At 48.5% G+C, this 20035-nt stretch overlaps 1 protein-coding gene across 4 annotated transcripts; it reads left to right on the top strand.

Annotated features, from left to right (window-relative positions):
* The first annotated feature begins 25 nt into the window (after positions 1–25).
* LOC118510266 lies at positions 26–20012 on the top strand. 4 transcript variants are annotated; one of them, XM_036051864.1, is made up of 5 exons: positions 26–162; positions 1661–2305; positions 14235–14466; positions 16561–16826; positions 16904–20012. In XM_036051864.1, exons 2-5 carry the CDS (start codon positions 2226–2228, stop codon positions 18870–18872), a joined length of 2547 nt encoding a protein of 848 aa, XP_035907757.1. In that variant the 5' UTR covers positions 26–162; positions 1661–2225; the 3' UTR covers positions 18873–20012. The 4 variants fall into 4 exon arrangements, with proteins under 4 accessions (XP_035907757.1, XP_035907755.1, XP_035907756.1 ...); XM_036051862.1 differs by lacking the exon at positions 26–162 and adding an exon at positions 236–405; XM_036051863.1 differs by lacking the exon at positions 26–162 and adding an exon at positions 236–498.
* The last annotated feature ends 23 nt before the right edge of the window (positions 20013–20035 follow it).

The raw sequence follows: 20035 nt of genomic DNA, 5'->3' as shown, positions 1-20035 counted from the left end.
CATTGACAGCAAACTGCGCAAACAACAAATCCGCTGTTGTCAAACAATGAAGAGAAAAGTTAAAATATTAATAAAAATCGCTACTTTTGCTTAGCAAAACGTACTAAAACAGCAAACCAAGCCGTAGTTTATGTATTCTTTAAAAAATCCGCACCGTAAAAGGTACGGTCAAAGCGGGAAACAGGCATCCGTTCGCCTACGCCAGGCGTTGGTGGGGTATAGGCTGCGACCAGTACATTCTACGAAGCGAACGAACACAACGGTCACTCGTCGGTCGGTCGGTTTCGCGGTAGGCCGCAAAACCAGCCTCCTCCTTTGTAGCGAATTTCGTCAAATTAACCTACAATTTCACACTCAATCTAGAACCTCGAAACGCAACGAAGTACGCGCGCGTGATAAGCAATGGTTAGTTGGGGATGGTTCGGTCTGCAATCTCACATCGCACATCTTCCAGCTTCCTTCCCAAAAAACGGGCCAACAGGCGCTGTTTCGCTGCAGGTGTGCAATAACCAAACGCGGATGACAAAACAGTCCTCCCTTTGCAAGTGAAAATACGTGACGGAAAAGTAAAACATCTTCAGTTTACATACATCGCACCGGGCCATCGTGTGTCTGCTCAGCCCAGCCCACACCCAATCTATGTGACGTCGTTGACCGACGCATACGATTGGAAGAATTTTCACCGAAACCGAAAACAAATCTGTGTGGCGCACAGCAAGCCATGAAAATGTAATGAAGTGGTGGTCCGCGCGCCTAGTGCAAAAGAAGGAAAATCCGCGCCCATCATCGCGCTGCTGGGATGTGCCGTGGTGTCGTCGTTGTGTTAATTCGGTGTTAATTCAATCTGCCAACACAAATGGCCTTTGGTGACGGAGGCGGCGAGAAGCAAACGGCGAGTGTGCGTACGGGTTTGATGTGGCGGGGTCCTGGTTAGAAAATACGTCAAGAAAAATCAGTGTGCGTGCGTGTGTGTGTGTGTGTGTGTGCGCGTATGTATCGTAAGAAAAGCGACAATGTAAAATCGATCCTAGTAATCTAGTTCCAGCAGTTTGGTGTTGTGTTGTTTATTGATTTTGTGGCTTAGATGCGTCTGTATCGAGTTTGTGTGTCCACACACATACGCAAACCCCGAATCATCGCAACGCGCGCCGCCGTGTACGTGTGTGAAAGTGCGGAACTGACATTTTCATCCAGGAGAAAGCAAACAAAAACAATGGTCCGGAAATAAAAACAAAGCACAATTATTCGCCAACGCGACTGCGACTGGCTGTGTGTGAAGGAATCTCGACGGGTTTCCCAGTTTCCTACGGGAGCTCTTTCAATCTTGCGGGAACCGGTCGATCTTGTTGCGGTGGTTAGAGCCGTATCATTTATGTAACACATTCGCTACGGAAGGATGCGAAAATGGTTGTTTATTCAGCATTTTCAATCCGCCGAGAAGCTCCAAGGCAACATACATTAGAACGACCAGGCCTAGCAGTGCAGAGTGGGTTCACGTGAAACGCAACGGTGCCCTTAATTGTGTTAATTACCTTTCGATCCGCGTTCGCGTACAGCTTCCATTCGGTTGCTTTATCGATGACCATCAATACTTCCCTGGTTCCCTTTCTTTTCCCTAGCTTTTTATGGTTTCTAACCTCAATTATGTATTTTTGTGCAGTGCGTTTTTGACAGCAGGTGAAGCTGCGGGTTTTTCGTACCTTTTCATCCTACTGTGTAGCAGCATCGAAGCAACCAGCGGCGTAGCAAGAAAAACAACCAACCACATCAGATGGGGCGATAGACAGATTCTTGTGTTGTGTTGTTGTGCACTGATGGAGGTGTTCTAAAAATAAGCAAAAGGAGAAAAAAAAACATTTATCGGCTTGATTTTGCATGTGCGCTTCGTGGGTGAGAGCGGCACACCGGCCATAAAACCAACGGAAAGCCCTGTACAGGGGAAAGTGTGGTGAAGTGAAAAATCAATCTTGCACGCAACCTGACCCTGGTCGGCCTGGTTGGCATGGTGAAGTGGTGCGATCGCTAGCGAGAAGGTGAAGTAGCGTGAATACACCGCGGCCACCATTGATAATTAGTGATGGTCAGCCGTGCTTGAAGGGCATTTCTACACCGGCCGTGTGTGTGTGTGTGCGCGCGTGTGCGTGGAGAAGACGATAAGCCAAACATCAACCGCGATCAAATCTGTATGTGAGAAAAACATACCTCAAAAACACATCAGCCACATCATGTCGATATCGAACGGGAAAACTTCTTCCGACATCGAGAATGTAGACTGGAACTCGTCCGGGATGTTGACACACACCAGGTAGGTACCGCAAACCGCTCGCAGATTGCGTACCGGGATCAGGTTCTAATGACGCTTCCCGTTTCCTGCACAGGTACCTGCACCTATAGTTAGGGAGCCCATTAACAGCGGGTCCGGGGAGCGAGAGCTATCGGGGGCTATCAAACGGTCGGGAATGTTGCGAACCGGTTCCCTGTTTTGTTGTTCGTGAAGCGCTAGTATTGGCCGTTGTCGTCGTGTTTTGCGAATATTTAGCTACATTCTGCTTATTTCCTATCGTTCAAGTCCGTTATACCTCATCGCTAAACCACAAATTGTGATATGGTGGTGCTGCTTGGGTCGACGAGAAGCAGAACTCGATCTGGGGAACCTGTTTCCGCGCTGAGGAAGATGAGTTGACCTGGAATGTTCTGATGGGAGAGATTTTACCATTCGAGTTGATTCCGCTGCCTTCCTTCGCATGGAGGTTTGCGTATCCAACGCACGCTTCCTAAACCTGAGTTATATAATTCAAATGTCCGATAACCAGTTCCGCATGGCAAGGAAGTAGTTGGAAACAAGCAGATGATTACCCTTCAAAGAAGCTGTTTTGATTGAGCCTCCGTAACAAGAGTCCGCATGATGTCCAGTCTTTTGCTGGAAAATTATGTAGAGCAAGTTAATCCAAACAGCAGACAGATGACGAGGTCAGCGTTTGGACGTATATCCATGCATCCAAAAAGGGAAAAATCGGACTTCTACCGGTTGACCTCTTTTTTATACCGACGCCTTCCCACCGTGTGTTTTTGGGCTTTATCGTGATGTATAATGAAAAATGATGGTAAGCCTTGAAAACGCGTCAGCAGTGTTCACTTCACCTTGAACACTTTTCTCAGCGTTGGTGGTGGTTCACGTGACATACCACCTAGCTCTCGTTTGGTTCTAGCTACGCTTTAGCACGCATTTTTTCAAGAACAATTGATTGATTTTGTGTCTACAATTTAATGCGATTAAAGATTAGCATCACTTTCATGCAGCGTGGCCGACTTTCTTCGGCAATATTATTCATCCCTCGGTCGCGGATAAACACCCGGTGACGCATAAAGGAAAACGCGCAATTTGCTACGGTTCATTGGCCTTCTCGCCAATGCACACACGCGCCGGCCTGAAGTGAATGAACGTGACCCACGCAAAAATTAAACTGAAAGCAAAAAAAAACTACACACGGCACCAGAAACTGCACGTCTCAGCTTCTCTCGTGCACAATCTTCACTGAACCCCGGTCTCTCCGTTACTTTTCGCATTTCAAGCAACAGCACACCCAGTACGACACTGCATCGCGTGCAAAGGTGTACGAGCGCATATGGCGCCCCAAGTATGGTGAGATGAACCTCGCCGAAACCTTTTGCCTTTGAGTAGAATGTGGTTGTCGTTTCGAGGAGGTCGTTTTCGGCACAAGCGGCCAACGCCGGTAACGAGCTGCCTGAGGCGGCCCTAAGGCTAAGAAGGTTGGGTCGTGTAATTTGGTGGAGGCTCACTTTCTTCACGAGCACACGCCGCATGTGTGTGCCAGCTGTACCGAAGGTCGGTCGCCGTGTGATACCGAATGGAAATGTTTTCACCCAGACAATTAGCGAAAAGAAGGGGAAAGGTTAATTGGTAAGGAAAAGAGGGACGGGCATGAAGGGAAGATCAATTATACCGTTTAGGAAATTTGTTTGAAGAAGACTGACTGATTTTAATGATTTTCTCTAAAATTAATTCAAGTTGTACTGATCCAATCAAAGGTTTCAGCTGTCCTGGTTTCAGCGAAAAGAATATTCAGCCTCTCATAGAAAAGACTCTCAAGCAACTTACTGTTTTTATACAAAACTAGAATCAACAGAGATACAATCATTGTGTGGTTAGAACAGACGATCAAACGATCGTTAATGTCTCAAAACAACCAAAACTAGTCGCGAAGGCCACTCGGGAAAGAGTGGTGTATCATCGATGTATCCAAATAGCCAAGTGCATATAGTCAAAGGCAACTCCAACGTTAATCTTGCTGCTACCTAGTTCAACTCTGGTAGATTCATTGGCCAGAGAAAAGTATGTGTGGCCTTCACAAGTTACATTATTGCTCTAGGCAACAAGCATCATCAATCATCGTGGTGACGTTTTTGTTGACCGTTTTATGGCGCTTCAGCACATATTTAACATGAAAAGATGTAACATTTTATAAGCAGCTTTGTTGTTGTGCTGCTTCACAAACAACTACTACGCTGCCCATACTGTTCTTGTTGGTAGTTAGGTTTTTCCTGCCGCACAGAGAATACTGACCTTCTACAAACTTGCTTCTGCGTTGGCGTCGTCGTGCTCTGATGCAACGTCCCGATATTGAGCGAGGAAAGTGGGTAGGTGTCTCTAATGCAACTTCCCTTTTTCCTTTCCAAGGAAAGGAAATCTTGCAAATGCTGACGGCTATTCTTCTTGGAAACAGTAGAGGGATATTCAATCGCCATCGCCCCCTGTTTGTCGATGCAATCGATGCCAAAGTTTGCTAGCTTCGCGCTTATATTTGCACTGTCGGAGCTTATTCGGTTTTTGTTTGCCACTGTGCCCTGCCAGCGTCACCCGCCGAAGCTTTCGGGAAAAAGCGGGCAAGTAGAGACAGCAGGGCAATGGTTGTAAAAGGCGTCACAAAGAGCACACCTGCTACACGAACGACCGACCCGCCTCATCACCCAAGGGGGTAATGCAATGCTGTTGAGATTCATTCTAGCCGCGAGTCTCCTGCCAGATGGGGCAAGAACGTGCCTGATACAATATTAAATTAGCTACCCGACGCTTGTGCAAACCCATCTCCCCGCATCTCGCAGTGAGCCACACGCCGGGGCAAAAAATCCCGGACAGCACGCAAATGCACGTGCGCGCCGATGCATTCCTCTGGCTGCTGGAAACTGGAACACGGCGGGTCTCTGTGTGTACCGTCCAGCTCGGATTTAAACCAAAGACCACAGCTTGCGAGAACATACAACTTATGTGTTGAGGGGGGGGGGGGGGGTTCATGTTTACCGTGTGTCAGAGAGAGGATATGTTATCAGTGCAAACGCGCAAACAAAACCGTGCAATCGTCGCGGTCCGTCGTCGCTGTTTTATCTTGCTTTGTTGGGTCGGCGCGCGTAACCGTCGGTCAACACCGGTAGCTCTAGCTCAGCCGGTGTGTATGCGGAGCTTGTGTGTGATGATGGGTTAATGATGACCCCACGAGTGAGGATAATGATGGCGATGATACTGGTCAAGTCAACATGGCGACTAACACATACGGTAGCTAGCACATAGGATTTAGCCTAGATTTAGACTTAATTTAGCTTTACTCGGAAGCAATGTTTGCTTGCTCTGCTGGCCTTGCTCGAGATCCGAACCGGCGGAGATATAGGATTAATCTTATCACACATAAAGGGCGCGGGGATGATGGGGACACACACACACACACGACGACGGTATGAACAGCAGGGCTGCGCAGGGGAAATGAGTCGAACATTCCAAGTATCGCTATCTAATTAAGCATGATCAATAAGCGCTTTAATGGTTTGCCCTTTGTTTAATGTCAGCTGTGGGGGTTTTTGTTGCCGGACGATAAGCGTTGCACTAGAGAGGAGATACCGTTCAATATAAATTAATTATAAATCATCGCGCTTTTCATTTTAGAATTCCAACATGTGTGATCGATGTTATGTGCAGATTTTAAACGCACGTGAATGAAAACGATATGGTGGAATCGTTGGATTTTAAGGGCCAGAGTATGTTAGCGAATGGTTTGCGATTTTTTGCGTAGAAAAGCTCCTACTTTCTTCTCCAAGAAATGCTGAGTCCATTCCGGGACTTGTATGAGGACACTGTGGAGAAATTCTTATGCCAGTTATTCGAGGTCTTATGAAGAGCCGATGGTCGATTCTAAGATGAGCCCAGCCAACTCAATACCTCAATCCCTTAACGCCGTATTGTGAACTTGACTAAACTCTCGTCAGACTCCTCGTGGCTAGTCATGAAAATTAAGCTGATCTACTTCGTATATTGATTTTAGGTTTATAATAGATTAGCAACTGGATCATCTCCGCCTTAAAGCTAATTGAACGATTCTTCTCGAAAATTTTCATCAGCTTTAAGCGTAACCCTATCCACGCATCCACTTAACGGCCGTTAATTTGCGACTAATATGCAAATGATCATTTCTAATTCTCACTTAAAGTAACGTTCACCCCTTGCGTCAACGCAAAACCGGCCCCGGACGACGGCGGACACTTGACTGGTTCCGTTCGATTCGCGTTTTGCAATTTTTCAAGTGCACCTCGGTGTCTTCGCTACTACTACCCGAGTCCGAGCCCCATCGTGATGCAACTACAGAGCCAGCACTGGGGTGCATTTTTCTCAAGTAGCTTCATCGTTTTACGTCGCTATTAGGTAGTGCATGCGGTGAAGTGCATATTTTAAAACACTTAGCACAGTCGAGAAAGATGAAGAAGAAGTAATTGAATGGCTTTGTGACGGCTTTACTGTGACAGTGAAGCCCTGCAATATATGGCCGCTTCTATTTTTTGGCCTGCTTTGAAACGAGAATATTGATGGATGGGAGGATTGTTTTAAGGGATTGGCGAACCTTACTTTATTTGTATAATCCGGGAGGATTAAAAGCGAAGGTCGGCTGGAAGCGTTCCATCGGCGTTATTTAATCGACGACACCACCCGACGAGGTCACCACAATATCCCGGCCATCCGTAATTGCCCTCAAATTGAAAGATGATTATTGCCGGCCTGTAAATTGTGCAATATTGTGACCGTACGGCGGAGAAACACTTTGCGGCTCCCTAATGTGGCTGTGCCCCATTCCGGTCCTCATTAGAACGTTTATGACTCAATGAGAAGTTCCCGGCGGTGTTGGCCCTCGGAAGCTCCAGGAATAGCTCCAATGGATGGGGTACGAGGGTTAATGAAGGGCTTTATCAGGGGAGAGGACCACTCCAACTTTAACTAGCGTTATGTGTGCATGTCTTCCCGATAATAAGCTGCCCGTCCCACACGATCGCTGACGTCAACGTGGTGCCGTGGGGTGTGAGTATGCGCGTTGTTTGGGTTTGATTGCAAAAGCCGCGCCACACTTGTGCTCTCAGTTTTGCATCTTGTAACTTCCCATCATGGATGGACGGGAGCAATGTTTATCGAACGTTCCAGCCGCCGTAAGGCTGGTTTGGTTGGGCCATCATCCCTTACTGATTGACGTCCAGAGTCGGCGAGACGATCGCACGAGACTCTAAGGCCGGTGGTTCAAAGCTGTGGCTCATGGCTTTTTTTTGGCACAAGCCCACTACACACTAACCTTCAGCCAGGGAGAGAGATGATGTGACGCAACCCCGGCGGCTGTAGATCGCAATCGCAAATTTCTGTCTGTCGCGCTTTAATGGTCAGCAGCACAGGGTGTTGGGGCGGATTTTTCTCTCCCTCCCCTAGCGCTAACCACGTTTATGTTCGTTTAACACTAAGGGCTTGCCGAGCATAAACTACTGTGCACGGTTGGTCGAATTTTCAAACCTCTCAGTGTGTGAGTGGCGAAGGGAAAGCCACGCTTGGGTGTGCTGTAATCGCGCACTTTGGCACAAGGTTATGGAGCTCTCTTTTCGCCTTAGAGTATCTAAATCCGATGAGAAGCAACACACCTGCTATCGATCATAAAGCCCACCGGTCCATGTCTCCCCAGCGTTGGGTTTGTGATAAAATCGCTCGGGGTGCTTGCTTGGAAAGATTAGCATGTAGGGCAATGTTGCTACTACTGTGTGGAGCTTTATAACGATCCTAGAATCTAGCTTCGGTGGCTAGATTTCTCACCTGAGCAACAAATTCTTCGAGGACAGCGGACGAAAAGCAACTCGTACCATGCTGGAGTATTGTCGACAAGTTATTATTATGGTTATTACTATTACTTCCTTTCACTTCCCGTGTACACCGAAGACGCGGCTCCGAGTCGAGTCAGGTTTTTCACCTTGCACCTTACCGAACTCCAAACAGCGCACGAAAAAGGAACGACGACAGATGGAGATGAAAATTCGAAAACGAAAGCGAACGGAGAAACAAAAGGAAAAGCCAAGAAAGAGGCTGACAGAGGAGACAAATCGCGTCAGCCTCTGCCAAGGTCAAGGTTTTTTTTTCGGCCGCAGTGGCTGCGGGGTTGCACTTTGCCACTTAACAACTGGCCCGAAAACTTTCACCTCCAAATTTAATCTCCTGCTTCTTTGTTGCTTCCGGTATGGTAAAAGATTTTTCCCATTTTTTTTAAATTTCGTTGAAGAAATTACCTTTAAATGCTCTGAATTTAGTTGAAGTTGAGCTTAAAGTTGCCAGGGGGGAGGTGAGAACACACATAAAAAGTGCATTCTTTGTTCTCATTGTAGCAGCTACTCGATCTTGGAATTGTTCGGAGTGAAGCACAAAGCAGACAGCAGCGTAAATCCCACCCTTCAAGGGTGTTCTCTTTGTGTTCTCGCCGGACACAAGCGCGGGTGAAGGTGAATTTTCTTTCCAACAAACAAACAAAACAAAAAACCAAAGGGACCGAGAGCGAAAATCTGCTGTCCTTGCACAAGACAGCCCGGTTCCAACACCGAATCGCCCAATCGAGATCCGATTTACTTCGGTGGCCTTCTCTCGCGTTGTTCCCTTCGATGCGCTGTAGCATTCGTTGGTAGCAGCTCCAATAAAAAAAAATGTCTTGCACTTGGGGCAGGCGTGATGGCCCCGAAGTTCATTTTTTGGAGTGCACTAGCCGCCCGGTGTGGTGTGTGTGTGTATGGCCACACGATAAAAAGGTCAAGTGCACACCATACAGCTCATGGATCGTGGCGTTTTGGTTGTCACCGTACGAGAAGGGCAGTTTGGAGCAGTACTTACGCGGGAAATTGTGCTGTAATTCGGAGTTTTCTTTATGGCACTATGACCGTTTGGAAGGTTAGCCTTTTCGTTGTCTTACTGAGCTTGGGCATGGGAGCACATGGCACTTTTGTAAGGTTAAGTCCTCGCACTGAAGAAGATCATCGTGCAAGTGAAACCGTCTAGTGGGGGATCATTTGCCCGAAGGTTGGTGGATATGATTTGATGTATTTATAACGGCTTTATGAAGTCGTCGATTTGAAGCCCCAAGAAGAAGAGAGTTTATTGAGGAACAATTAAAGTTTCGCTACTTCTTCAACTACTTACAGACCAACGGGCCTAATCAACAACGCTGTGTGCATTGTCAGCGAGACTTCCGGAGATGATTGTGTGGGATCGAAATGGTTGCAATCGCCGCCGTCTATAGCAGCTGCTTCCAGGGCCAATGGCCCTTCTTTAGCATTCTGCTCACGTTTCCAGCCGGCCGATACGATCGACCGGTTGACCATGAAGCAGGGCTGCTGCTGTTGCACCGTGTTACGACGCATAAAACGCGGAAGTATGGATCCATGTTTATCGGCAGTGACCGCTACACTACTACGCATCGCTGATTCGATTTTTAATCCACACACAAACGGACGGAAGAAGGCGTGAAGGGACGCTCCGAAGGGTACCGCGATCGGAATGTATCCATGTTCTGAAATAACAGTCTGCGTGTATACTTTTAGGTGATAATGCATTCAAAGATTTAAATCCGGATGGCTGAAACCGTTTCCCCGCTCGGACGAGTTGTTGATGTATGAAAAGGGAGGGGGGGGGGGGAGGGAAAGGAAACGGCCGCTGATCATTATCGACCACCAACCAACCAACGCGTTGGACGATTGACAAACCGCCAACAATTACTCAAAACACTTCTCCATGTTCGTCCTCGCTCCTTGCAATCGGACATAAATCACGATTAAAGCGATTCACCAAATGTGACCAACCGAGAACACGATTGGAAAAACGGTTTTCACCGCACCACAACGGTGGGAAAGCTACGTGGTGGATGATGCGCCCCACCGGCACCAGCCCGCACCGCTTCATCATGCCAATATTATTCTGATGACGTGTGCCAGTCCGAGAAGTGCGTCACACAGCACCGGCTGGCGTAGGAATTTCATGCGGAGGTTTTAATCCATCGATCGGGAAGGCCTTTTTCCTCGCGGGCGTGTGTGTGTGTCTGTGAACATTAATTTTCCTCGCCGCGTAGCCATTCGGTTTGTGTGCGATATGTGTTCACGCTGAACCGTGAGAAATGCGTGTCGCTGGTCAGTCGATCGTGGATTGCTGCTGCACATATTTTAGACATGCAAATGATCGAACCGATCGAACCATTGGAAGCTGCTACCTGGGAGATAACGGGCATGGTTTTAGGAGAGGAATTTCCCGGGCCTCTCGAGCGCATCGTTTAATGAGCTTAAGTTGCCCTCGAGCTCGGTAGTAAACGCTAAAAGGCCCCGTTTCGATAGTAACACCAATTGTACTAATCAACCGCGTGCTCGTACGGCCTCGGAATTCCCATTTGGATATTAAAAGAAAATACCTTCCCATTCCGTCGTTGAGGGTGGCTACCGGCCGGGTCTGTACCTGGAATGGGGCTGATAGTAGTTAGTTGATTAGAAGTAAATCGATACTCTCGCCGGTGGAAAATGCCACCAGCTTATTTATATTTCAACGGTTAATGTATTGACATTCAGGATCGACGGTTTGACATGGAACAATAGTTTGCTTCAGTGCAGAACAAAACATACGCACACTTAACGGCCCCAGACCGTTCCTTCCGGAACGGAAATGTCAAGTTGTCACACACGGGTGCCGGATCGGGATTGGAGTGGAAATTACTTTGGGAAACTATTTTGGCCCGAATTGCTTCTGCCGATGGTGACGATGATGATGATGATGATGATGACGGTGGTAGAGTGGGTACGGTTAATGTGGGCACCTAAATCTATAATTCGATCCGATTGACAAACTGTCTCTTCACCGGCTCTTTTGCTCTATGGTCGAATATGATGGAGACACCCATACAAGGAAGAAGAGGGATCAATGCACTGTTTCTCTTATGAAGATCTTTATACATATATGCATTTTTCCTCTCAAAAGTTCCAAATATCGACAGAAACTCTCCTCAATGCGATCGCGCTTGCTGATCATTTTGCGATCGTCTAGACAATGTTTGAGGACGAGTGACAGCATAGACAAACCCCACGAATGACTTAAGTTTAGTTGGCTGAACAGGTAATTAAAAAATGCCATCAACCATCAACCAACGATCCAAATTCGTTTCGCCTAACTCAAGAGGACATTCTGCCTCTACTTAAATGGATTCTGCAGGTGGCAGATACCTGATGGTACCATCGTCTGAAATATAGAGACGCCCAGCAGACATCGCCGGTCCAAAGGATCGTGTGTTCTTCTCGTGGACCATAAATACTGTGAAAATATTTGTCCTTTTAATAATTGCTGCAACAAGTTCAAATACTACTCCAAAAGAATATTCCGACGAGCTGTACTGATTCGATTCAGAAAATAAGTGAATGCATATATCTCTGCTAGAATAATTTGTTCAGTGAGCCTCAACCACATGCGTGTGAAAAGTGTGGCAGAGCTTTCAGCGAACATTGCAACAGATCCGATTCTGCAATTCCTTACCGGCTTCCATGCCACCACCACCGGTTGACAGTGATAAACTTTACAACTTATGACCAACCTCAAAACGAAATCTATGTGTGTGGCGGCTGTCTGTGCCAAGATCGCGACAGTGCGCACAACGCAATTTTTCTGATGCACCACTCTCGACAGTCTAGTGTCTCTCGGCACACACCGATCTCGTACAACCGGTTCCCCGGTCCCTGTAAGGTGGTGATGCGATTTTGCAATGGACAGTGCGCGGTTGCAATGTTTCGCGATCGTCATTCGATGAAACCCCAACTAACCAAGAACCTCTCTGCCACAGAAACTAACTAGGAGTCTATGACACAGTTGTCTACACTAGAATCTCTTATCACTAAACCTAGCCCGACCGACCCCGGAAAAGTAAACGGCTAGAGGAATAGTGCCACCTAATGGTGTTGAAGTTTAGATTCAAAGTGCATGTGTTTAATTGATCGATCGGTCCAGACGCGACGCGCCCTGCCAATGCGAGGGGCCCAGTGTTGTCCCGTTTCCTGATTTAGCCGTGGCGCATATGCTGTGCGTGCATTAATAATCATAATTGATTCCCCAGATCATCAATCATTATCTTATCGCCGAGGTGGAGGAACCGTTACGGTAACATTCTGTTGCACTTCACCACACGACTGATAGGCTGTTTAATGCATTCGCCCTATTGTGTCACGATGGGTGACATGGTTCCTCATGTCTGGTGGTGGTCGTTGGAAGGTTAGAGGGGTTCGCTTGTGACCATCGCATGGAAGTTAATGATTCGCGGGGGGAATGCGCGTGCCGATGACTTCTGTCAGGTCTTATCACGAATGACCTCAGCTTTCTGGGGCCCGAGACACAGTTCGGTTGTCGGTTCTAAGCTAAAAGCGAAAGCGCGTATCTCGTGCTCTTTTGTGGCTTGGTTTACTTTTAGGACGACGGAAAACGAGCAAAAGGACGTCATTGCTTGCCGGGTGATAAGCAGATGAGTTATATGCTTGATGCAGTTTTTTTTAGCATCGACAATGCTTGTCCAATTTATTGTACGAGATTCTGCTGAGTCCTACCAAGGACCTATTCGAATTGAATCATCTTTCCCTTCCTGAATAAGCTCCATCTCCCCAAGATAAGCCAAGAAATCTTTGCAAAAAGTGTTGTTCAAAATATCCAGGTCCACTGAGAACCATATAATGGACACACGCGTTTTGTCCACGGCATTACTAACGTTTGTCTGGAGCCATCGCAATGAAATAAGATCAACTGTCTGCAGTATCCAGCTCAGTGAAAGCTCATCCGGTTTTCCGTACCGGATATGTATCTATTCTTCATGATGATGGAATAACCCGCCAAAGAATATCTCAAAGTAACTTTAACATCCATCCGGACAGTTCGCAGAATTCTCATCCTTCCGGCAGACATTAACATGAAGGGTGGCGAATCTGTGTTAGCCGGTGGGTCAGTTTCTACATCCCACAGCACCAGAGGGAAATAGGTCACATCGCCATCATAGAAATCTGGAAACAAAACCGCCTGGATGATGCTTCAAGGTATCTCCCTTAGTGTGGTGGTGTGGTGATAATTAAATGGGAAAGCCACAAGGATAACTCGTCCCATCCTCCCGCCTATCAGATGCGAGTGATTTATTACCCATGACTAGTGGCTACATGTAAAGTAGCACACTAAATGTGTTGTGTTCCCCGTGCTTCCTCCTTCCGCGGGGAAAGTATGTGGAATCCTTGACCCACTTAATTCTCTGCATCTTCTTCCTGGTGTCCCCGTTGGAGGGGAAGGACGTCCCAGTTGACGTTAGTGGCTGGCAGCTGCTTATCCTCTCAGCGCGAGCGAGTTTCAATGCCAAAAGTAATGCCGATTACCGATTTCCATCACATTCGCGTCCTTGGCCGCGCAAGTGTGTGTGTGGTTTTATATTTCGATTTCGAGGAGCTGGACCATGTGAGTGAGAGCACTTTATCACGCAACGTCGTTATGAGTGCGTGGTTTTTCCTCATTACCAACTCTGTGTCGCTTTTCTAATGCACCCGTTTCCAGTAAGCAATTCGTAAATGATGGTTCTCTCTGTTCCCGAGGACATACACTCGATCGGAATTAATTCGATATTTGACGAGCGATAAGTATGCTTCCGGTGGTGCACTTGAGCGGCGTGAAAATGGACCACCCCACCAACACCCTGGCTGGAGCTGCGGTCATTTACCGCTTGTGCTAGAAAATCTGAACCAACCGTCATCTGTTGGCAAGCGTGACACCTCTGTTTGTTTTGACTAGCTAGCTAGCTCGTGGTGCATTCCTGCATTTTTCATACACCTGTAAACCAATGCTTCGACGACTCATACCCATTCTCTCGCTTCTTTTCCTTCCGTTGCAGATACGGTTCCACCAGCAGTCAGGCGTCGCAGAGCAGTGGCGACATTTGCCGCATCTGTCACTGCGAGTCGGACACCCTGAACCCGTTGCTGACGCCCTGCTACTGCTCCGGAAGTCTAAAGTTCGTGCACCAGACCTGTCTGCAGCAATGGCTGACGGCGTCGGAAACGAATGCCTGCGAACTGTGCAAGTTCCCGTTTATCATGCACACGAAAATCAAACCGTTCAACGAGGTAAGGACAGAGAGGCGCGCTGGTGTCTGGAGGGCGTGTTGTCGTCGTCGTCGTCGTTCCATCGTTGTTGCCGTTAGAACACCTCCGTCAGTGTCATGTCAGCGGAAAATCGAATGAAAAATACGGTACCGGGGGAGAGCCCTGCCGATGGTGCTTTAACTTTAATGCGAGTGATGGAAGTTGAATCGATTAGTTATTGCTTTTTTTATTTTAGCCAAGCGAATCGTTTGAACTCGCTTTAAGAGATGACTTTCGGGGAGGTCACATCACGCTCGGTCTGTCCCAGGGCCAACGGCCCGCAGCGCTAATAACGAAACCAAACACTCGCCCGTGTTGTGTGATGGGAATGCATTTACCAAGTCAATTTGCAACCGGACACTAATCGGGTCCGACATTCTTGCTTGCTAACCAACCACCGTGGCGTGTATCGCAAAGCGAGCAATGGGTCATATGTCCCTGTTCGGGTGCTGCTTCCAAAGGACACACACGGGCATCTGCAGTATATAGCTTCGGCCTCGCAGAATGTGTGTCTTTGTGTGTGTGTGTCTGTGTGTTACATTGACCTATATTTTCCCGCACGGGATGTGGCCATCCCTGTCGCAACTTCAAGTACTATTGCTCTAGTGATTCGTTTTTTTTCGCAAAAGTACGCTTTCCACGCTTCTTTTTCACACTCCCGGTTGGTGTGTGTTGTTTATAAATTCTGCCCGCCCAGTGTGGGCCAATAAAAGAAAGGACGCACGAACTCCCACGTGTTTGGTTGGTGGAACAGACGAGCAGCAGCTCTCATGGTAATATGTAACGACGCTCGGTCGGTTCTCCCTGCTTCTCTATGGCAATAAATAACTCCCGTTCCGGATCATTACAGTGCTCTTCGTGCCCCTGCTCTGCAGTGAGCCATAGCCATTCATTTCGCGCTGGAAAATGTGCAAAGTGATCGTGGTGGTGGCGACAGAGGGCAAGCAGCAAACCTGACATGCTGAGTGATTTTTTGAAGCTGTTCCAGCTGTTTTGCTGTGGCCAGCATCCTGTCCCTGGCGAAAAACGAAACCCCCGCTGAACGTGATAAACACAGTTCGTGCATTTTTAAGGCGTTCACTTACCAGCAACCGCACGGTTGATGAGCCGCCGGGCCTAGAGCAGCAAGAACTCGTTAATGTACGCCGAGAGCATTATTTCGGGGGATTTATCATGCTCGCTTGGGACATTCTCGTCAGGAAGGAACGTACGCACGCTTGTGTGGGGAGCCTTCTGTTTTTATTGTTTTGTTAGGTCATATAAATATAGGAGATAAACATCTAGATTTGAGGATCCGCGTTCCCGCGGGAGCTTCTCGATTGTTTTACGGCCATTTTTATATCCTCGCGAAGTTGCTCTCTTTATAGAGCGTCCCATGTTGTCCATGAGATAGCGACCAAATGGCTTTTAGACATGCACCGAAACTAACGGACTTCTGGGTGACTCGGTCTCAAAACACACACAAACACACACCGTGCGCCGTGTGCGATATTTGAAGTTCAAGTTCAAAGATTGATTCCAGTCCGGTCTCACGTGTCGTGACGAAGAATAATTATGGTGGCGGGAAAAATTATACCTTCCGCCGCACCCCGCAAGAGAGCCGCGCGCGTCTCTGGGTCGAAGCGAAGCAACGGGAATTAATAAACAAAATGGAAACACTAATCGCTAGCTAGCCTTGTTGGGTGGAAGAGCCTGAGATTCTGATGCTCGCACCGAAATCGCATCACACGCCCGTTTAGAGGACATCCGCAGTAGACAAAAGACAAATTAGATCAACTGGATAGAAATTCTCGGCCTCGAAACACTGTGGTTGCTCGTCAAACGAGAAGGTTAAAACCTGTCGTCCATCACCATCAAGTCGCCAAGGTTTGAATTGGGCGTGTGGCGATTAATGGAGCTTTTTTATGGTTGAATAAATTCGTTTAAAATGTAAATTATTGTGCATCGACAAGAGGCCCTCAGACACATTTTTCAACCCGAAGTCTTAACGGTAGAATAGCTGTGAATCATCCCGGTGCGCTTCGTGAGATGGTTGTTTATTCATCCGCTTTTTTTCCCCCCGTTTTGCGTTTCCAGTGGCGCAGTTTGGATATGTCCGGTGTGGAGCGGCGTCGACTGTGCTGCGCGGTCCTATTCCACTGTGCGGCCGGTTTGTGCGTCATCTGGTCGCTGTGCGTGCTGATCGAACGGGCCACCGAGGAGGTGCGGCGTGGCCAGATAGGATGGCCGTTCTGGACGAAGCTGATCGTGGTGACGGTGGGACTGACGGGAGGCGTCGTGTTCATGTACATCCAGTGCAAGCAGTACTTGAATCTGTGCAATCGTTGGCGTGCTAGAAATCGGTAACGAAAACCTTCCTTTTAATATCTTTTATCATAAGCATCAACAATAACGATCATCTTTCCACCTCGCTTTCCAGCATACTGCTCATCCAGAATGTTCCGGAAAAAATCCACCCACCGCAGTCGCCCCAGATGCCACAGTTTCGTCGCGTCCGTACGGCAGCTACATCCGGCCAACCGCTCGGCGGCGGCGGTGGTACGATGGGTATCAATGCGGTCAACAACGCAGTGACGGCATCGGTGGCGGCTGCTGCTGCTGCTGCTGCCGCCGCCGCGGCACGTCAATCATCGTTCGATCATCCTCTCGGTGCGGCAACGGTAAATGTCAGCATTGGCAGCGGTGGTCCATCTACCGGCGGAACGACTGGAGGCGGTGGAAACCACTGCGAGTTGCAGCTCAATCAGCAGGGCCAAATCATTGCGGCAAACATCGAGAGCAATTCGATCGGCGGGTACGATCGGGACTGGACGCTGGACGACATTAGCCAGGTGTCGTTCAAGCCGTGTCTGCAGGGTAGCGGAAGCTTAACGCCGATGCCGTTTCACGATTCGGTGCACAACATTTGCGAAACGACGACCGGCAGCGGTAGCGGTATTATGCAGATGAGTGCGACCTCAACGGCGGCCGGAGGGACTGCAGCTTCCAGCGGTAATAATAATAATAGTAATAATGGGAGCAGCCATCGTTACTCAACCGTGTCCACCTCATCGAATCCGTGTGGCGAGCAGAATAATAGTAACGGCCCTGAGCTTGCCTTGCTCAGTAAGCTCAACAATGGTGTGGTCGAGCGTAGCAGAAGTAACTCCCCAAATGTCGTACCGTCAGCAGTCACAACCACCACATTGGCGGCCGTCGCGACACCCGGTGCCATGGGACGGTACGTGAATTCGGCCATATTCCTCGAAAACCGTGATATTTTAAATGATCCCTCCATGGGACCGGCGGGCGGACAGGATGATCTGTCCAGCAAACTGTACCACCGTCACTCAACGGTGCTGGCCGGAACCGGACCGGCCGTGGCCGGGTTTGCACGGGATGAATCCTCCGCAGCGGCTGGTACGTGTGGACCACACCCAGAGCAAAACAAATCATTCCGGCGCTACTCGGACACGAAGCTGCTGCAGAAGCAATCGCTAAGCTTCCCGCAGGAACCGCTCGCCCTGTGCGAGATCGGTACGCACACCAAAGACCAGCTATTGCTCAATCCCAAAAGCATCATCTACGACATGACGAGTCTGCTGGGGCCGGCAGTGGATCTGAAGGATCATCCGGCAGCGAACGGGTCCGATCGTGATGTGGCCGCCAACCGTCACCACCACAGCCATCACCATCATCATCACCACCACCATCCGCACCATCACCATCGGCATCATCATGGTGCGGTGGGTGCTGGTGCGTATCATCATCATCCGCTTGCATCGTCCGATGGCCGATCGGGTGAAGATTCCATCCAGCAGCAACAGCAGCAGAACGCTCTCCAAACGACTGACATCCAGTTCGAAAGCGGTGGCCCGCTGGACGACGATGCGCTCGAGATGAACATACAGGAGATACTCGAGTACGACCAGCAGCAGCAGCAGCAGCAGCAGCACTATCCTCGTTCCGGCGTTGTGGAGCAGCGGTTGTCTCTCGAGAACATCCTGCAGTCGTCGTATCACGATGATCCGGGCGCGGTACCTGTACGCCCGTACTACGACCACCATGGCCATTCGATGCTGTCGCTTAGTCTCGCCAGCAAAACGCCTCCTCCTCATCCTCCTGCCACCCTCCTCACCACGGGCACTAGCCATGTGCAGCAGTCCACCGACTATCCTTATCCACGCTCAACGATGGCCGGAACCGTCGTCGTGGCGGATAGTCCCTATCAGCCGCACCAGCAACAGCAGCAACAGGTGGTGCAGGTGCATCCCCAGCTTCAGCCGCAACGTTCGCACTGCTGTGGCGAAACGCCGGACGCGACCCGTTTCGCCAGCGACAGCAACAAGCTAAAGCTCTTCAAATCGCTGCCCAATCTGAGCGCCAGCAGTGAAAATCTGCTACCGTAAGCTGGGCTGTCGAGCCTCGATTGCGATTCGCCGGGTTGAAACCAATTATGTAGCATGAGGCTGACCGCACACACAACGCGCTCTACACCCTTAGCTCGGTGTATTGTGGTGCAGTGCAGTGGGGAGGAACAGAAGTGAAGAAACGTAATATATTTGTGATTGTTCGCTAGAGTAAACCAACCGCTGTAGATGATATTTTAGCAGGGTTTTAAGCATTCAATATAAGTGAGCTGTGTGCGTGTGTGCGTGTGTGAGTGTGCGAGAGTGGATGGGTACTCGGATTTTTAGACCGCAAGTTAAGTAAAAGGGAGCGTGTGGGAGCGAACGTGATTGAATGGAGGAAACGAATTGTGTGAAATAATTAGTGATAAGGGAAAAGGTAACGGCGCCAATTTCTCACTCTTTCCCCGTTTCTTCTTATAACCTCACTATAATCCGTAGTAGCAGCCACGTTTTAACGATGAAAAACATTGCAAGCCAATCTTAACCTAATTACAGAACAACAACCCATCAAACTCCTAACAAATTTCAAAACTTCCGTGCGATATGCCCGATCCGGGTTGTTGCATCCCTATTGTAGATAAACTAAATAGCATTACAAAGCGAGCAAGCAAGCAAGCAACCAATCAAGTCAAAACTCAACTTTACAATGCAAACAGAGGGAAGTAGAATTCTTGTGCCAGGGCTGGTTAGCGGGACGATGGTTCCGTGTGTTCCGAATGAAGGAGGAAGGTGATGAAAAATGTGAATCGAATTTTAGTGAATTAAAGTTGTAGCCAGTAGTAGTGATGAGGAGGTGAGTGTGTGTGTGTGTTTATAATAAACAGGAAAAAATGGGAGGACCAGCGATCGGGACTGGGAAAGGCACACACAAGCGCACCATGAAGATTTTTGCTCCAACCAAGCGGGTTGGAGCAGGAAGCGAAACATATTGATTCCTGCGCCTACCGGAGTTTTTTTTTTTTTTGGTTTGGTTTTGGCTGTGTTTGCGTAATCGAAACGCAACCCACAGCCAGACAGCAGCATATTATGGTGTACACATTTGATTCTAGTGATAACTGACTAAATGAACTAACGAGAATATGTTACTGTTTCATTTTACTATTTAAAGTGTCCAATACAGATCGAAAAAGTGCAGAAGAGTGCGTTCTCGTTTTGTTGAT

The sequence above is a fragment of the Anopheles stephensi genome, chromosome 3, assembly GCF_013141755.1.
Source record: "Anopheles stephensi strain Indian chromosome 3, UCI_ANSTEP_V1.0, whole genome shotgun sequence".
Classification (NCBI taxonomy): domain Eukaryota; kingdom Metazoa; phylum Arthropoda; class Insecta; order Diptera; family Culicidae; genus Anopheles; species Anopheles stephensi.
Note: the sequence above shows the minus strand (reverse complement) of the source record. Positions and strands in the feature narration are given on the sequence as shown.

Coding starts and splice junctions, on each gene's coding strand:
- LOC118510266 (XM_036051864.1), top strand. CDS start 2,226: ATGTCGATATCGAACGGGAAAACTTCTTCCGACATCGAGAATGTAGAC. Junction 2,306..14,234: donor GGGATGTTGACACACACCAG/GTAGGTACCGCA, acceptor CTTCCGTTGCAG/ATACGGTTCCACCAGCAGTC. Junction 14,467..16,560: donor AAATCAAACCGTTCAACGAG/GTAAGGACAGAG, acceptor TTGCGTTTCCAG/TGGCGCAGTTTGGATATGTC.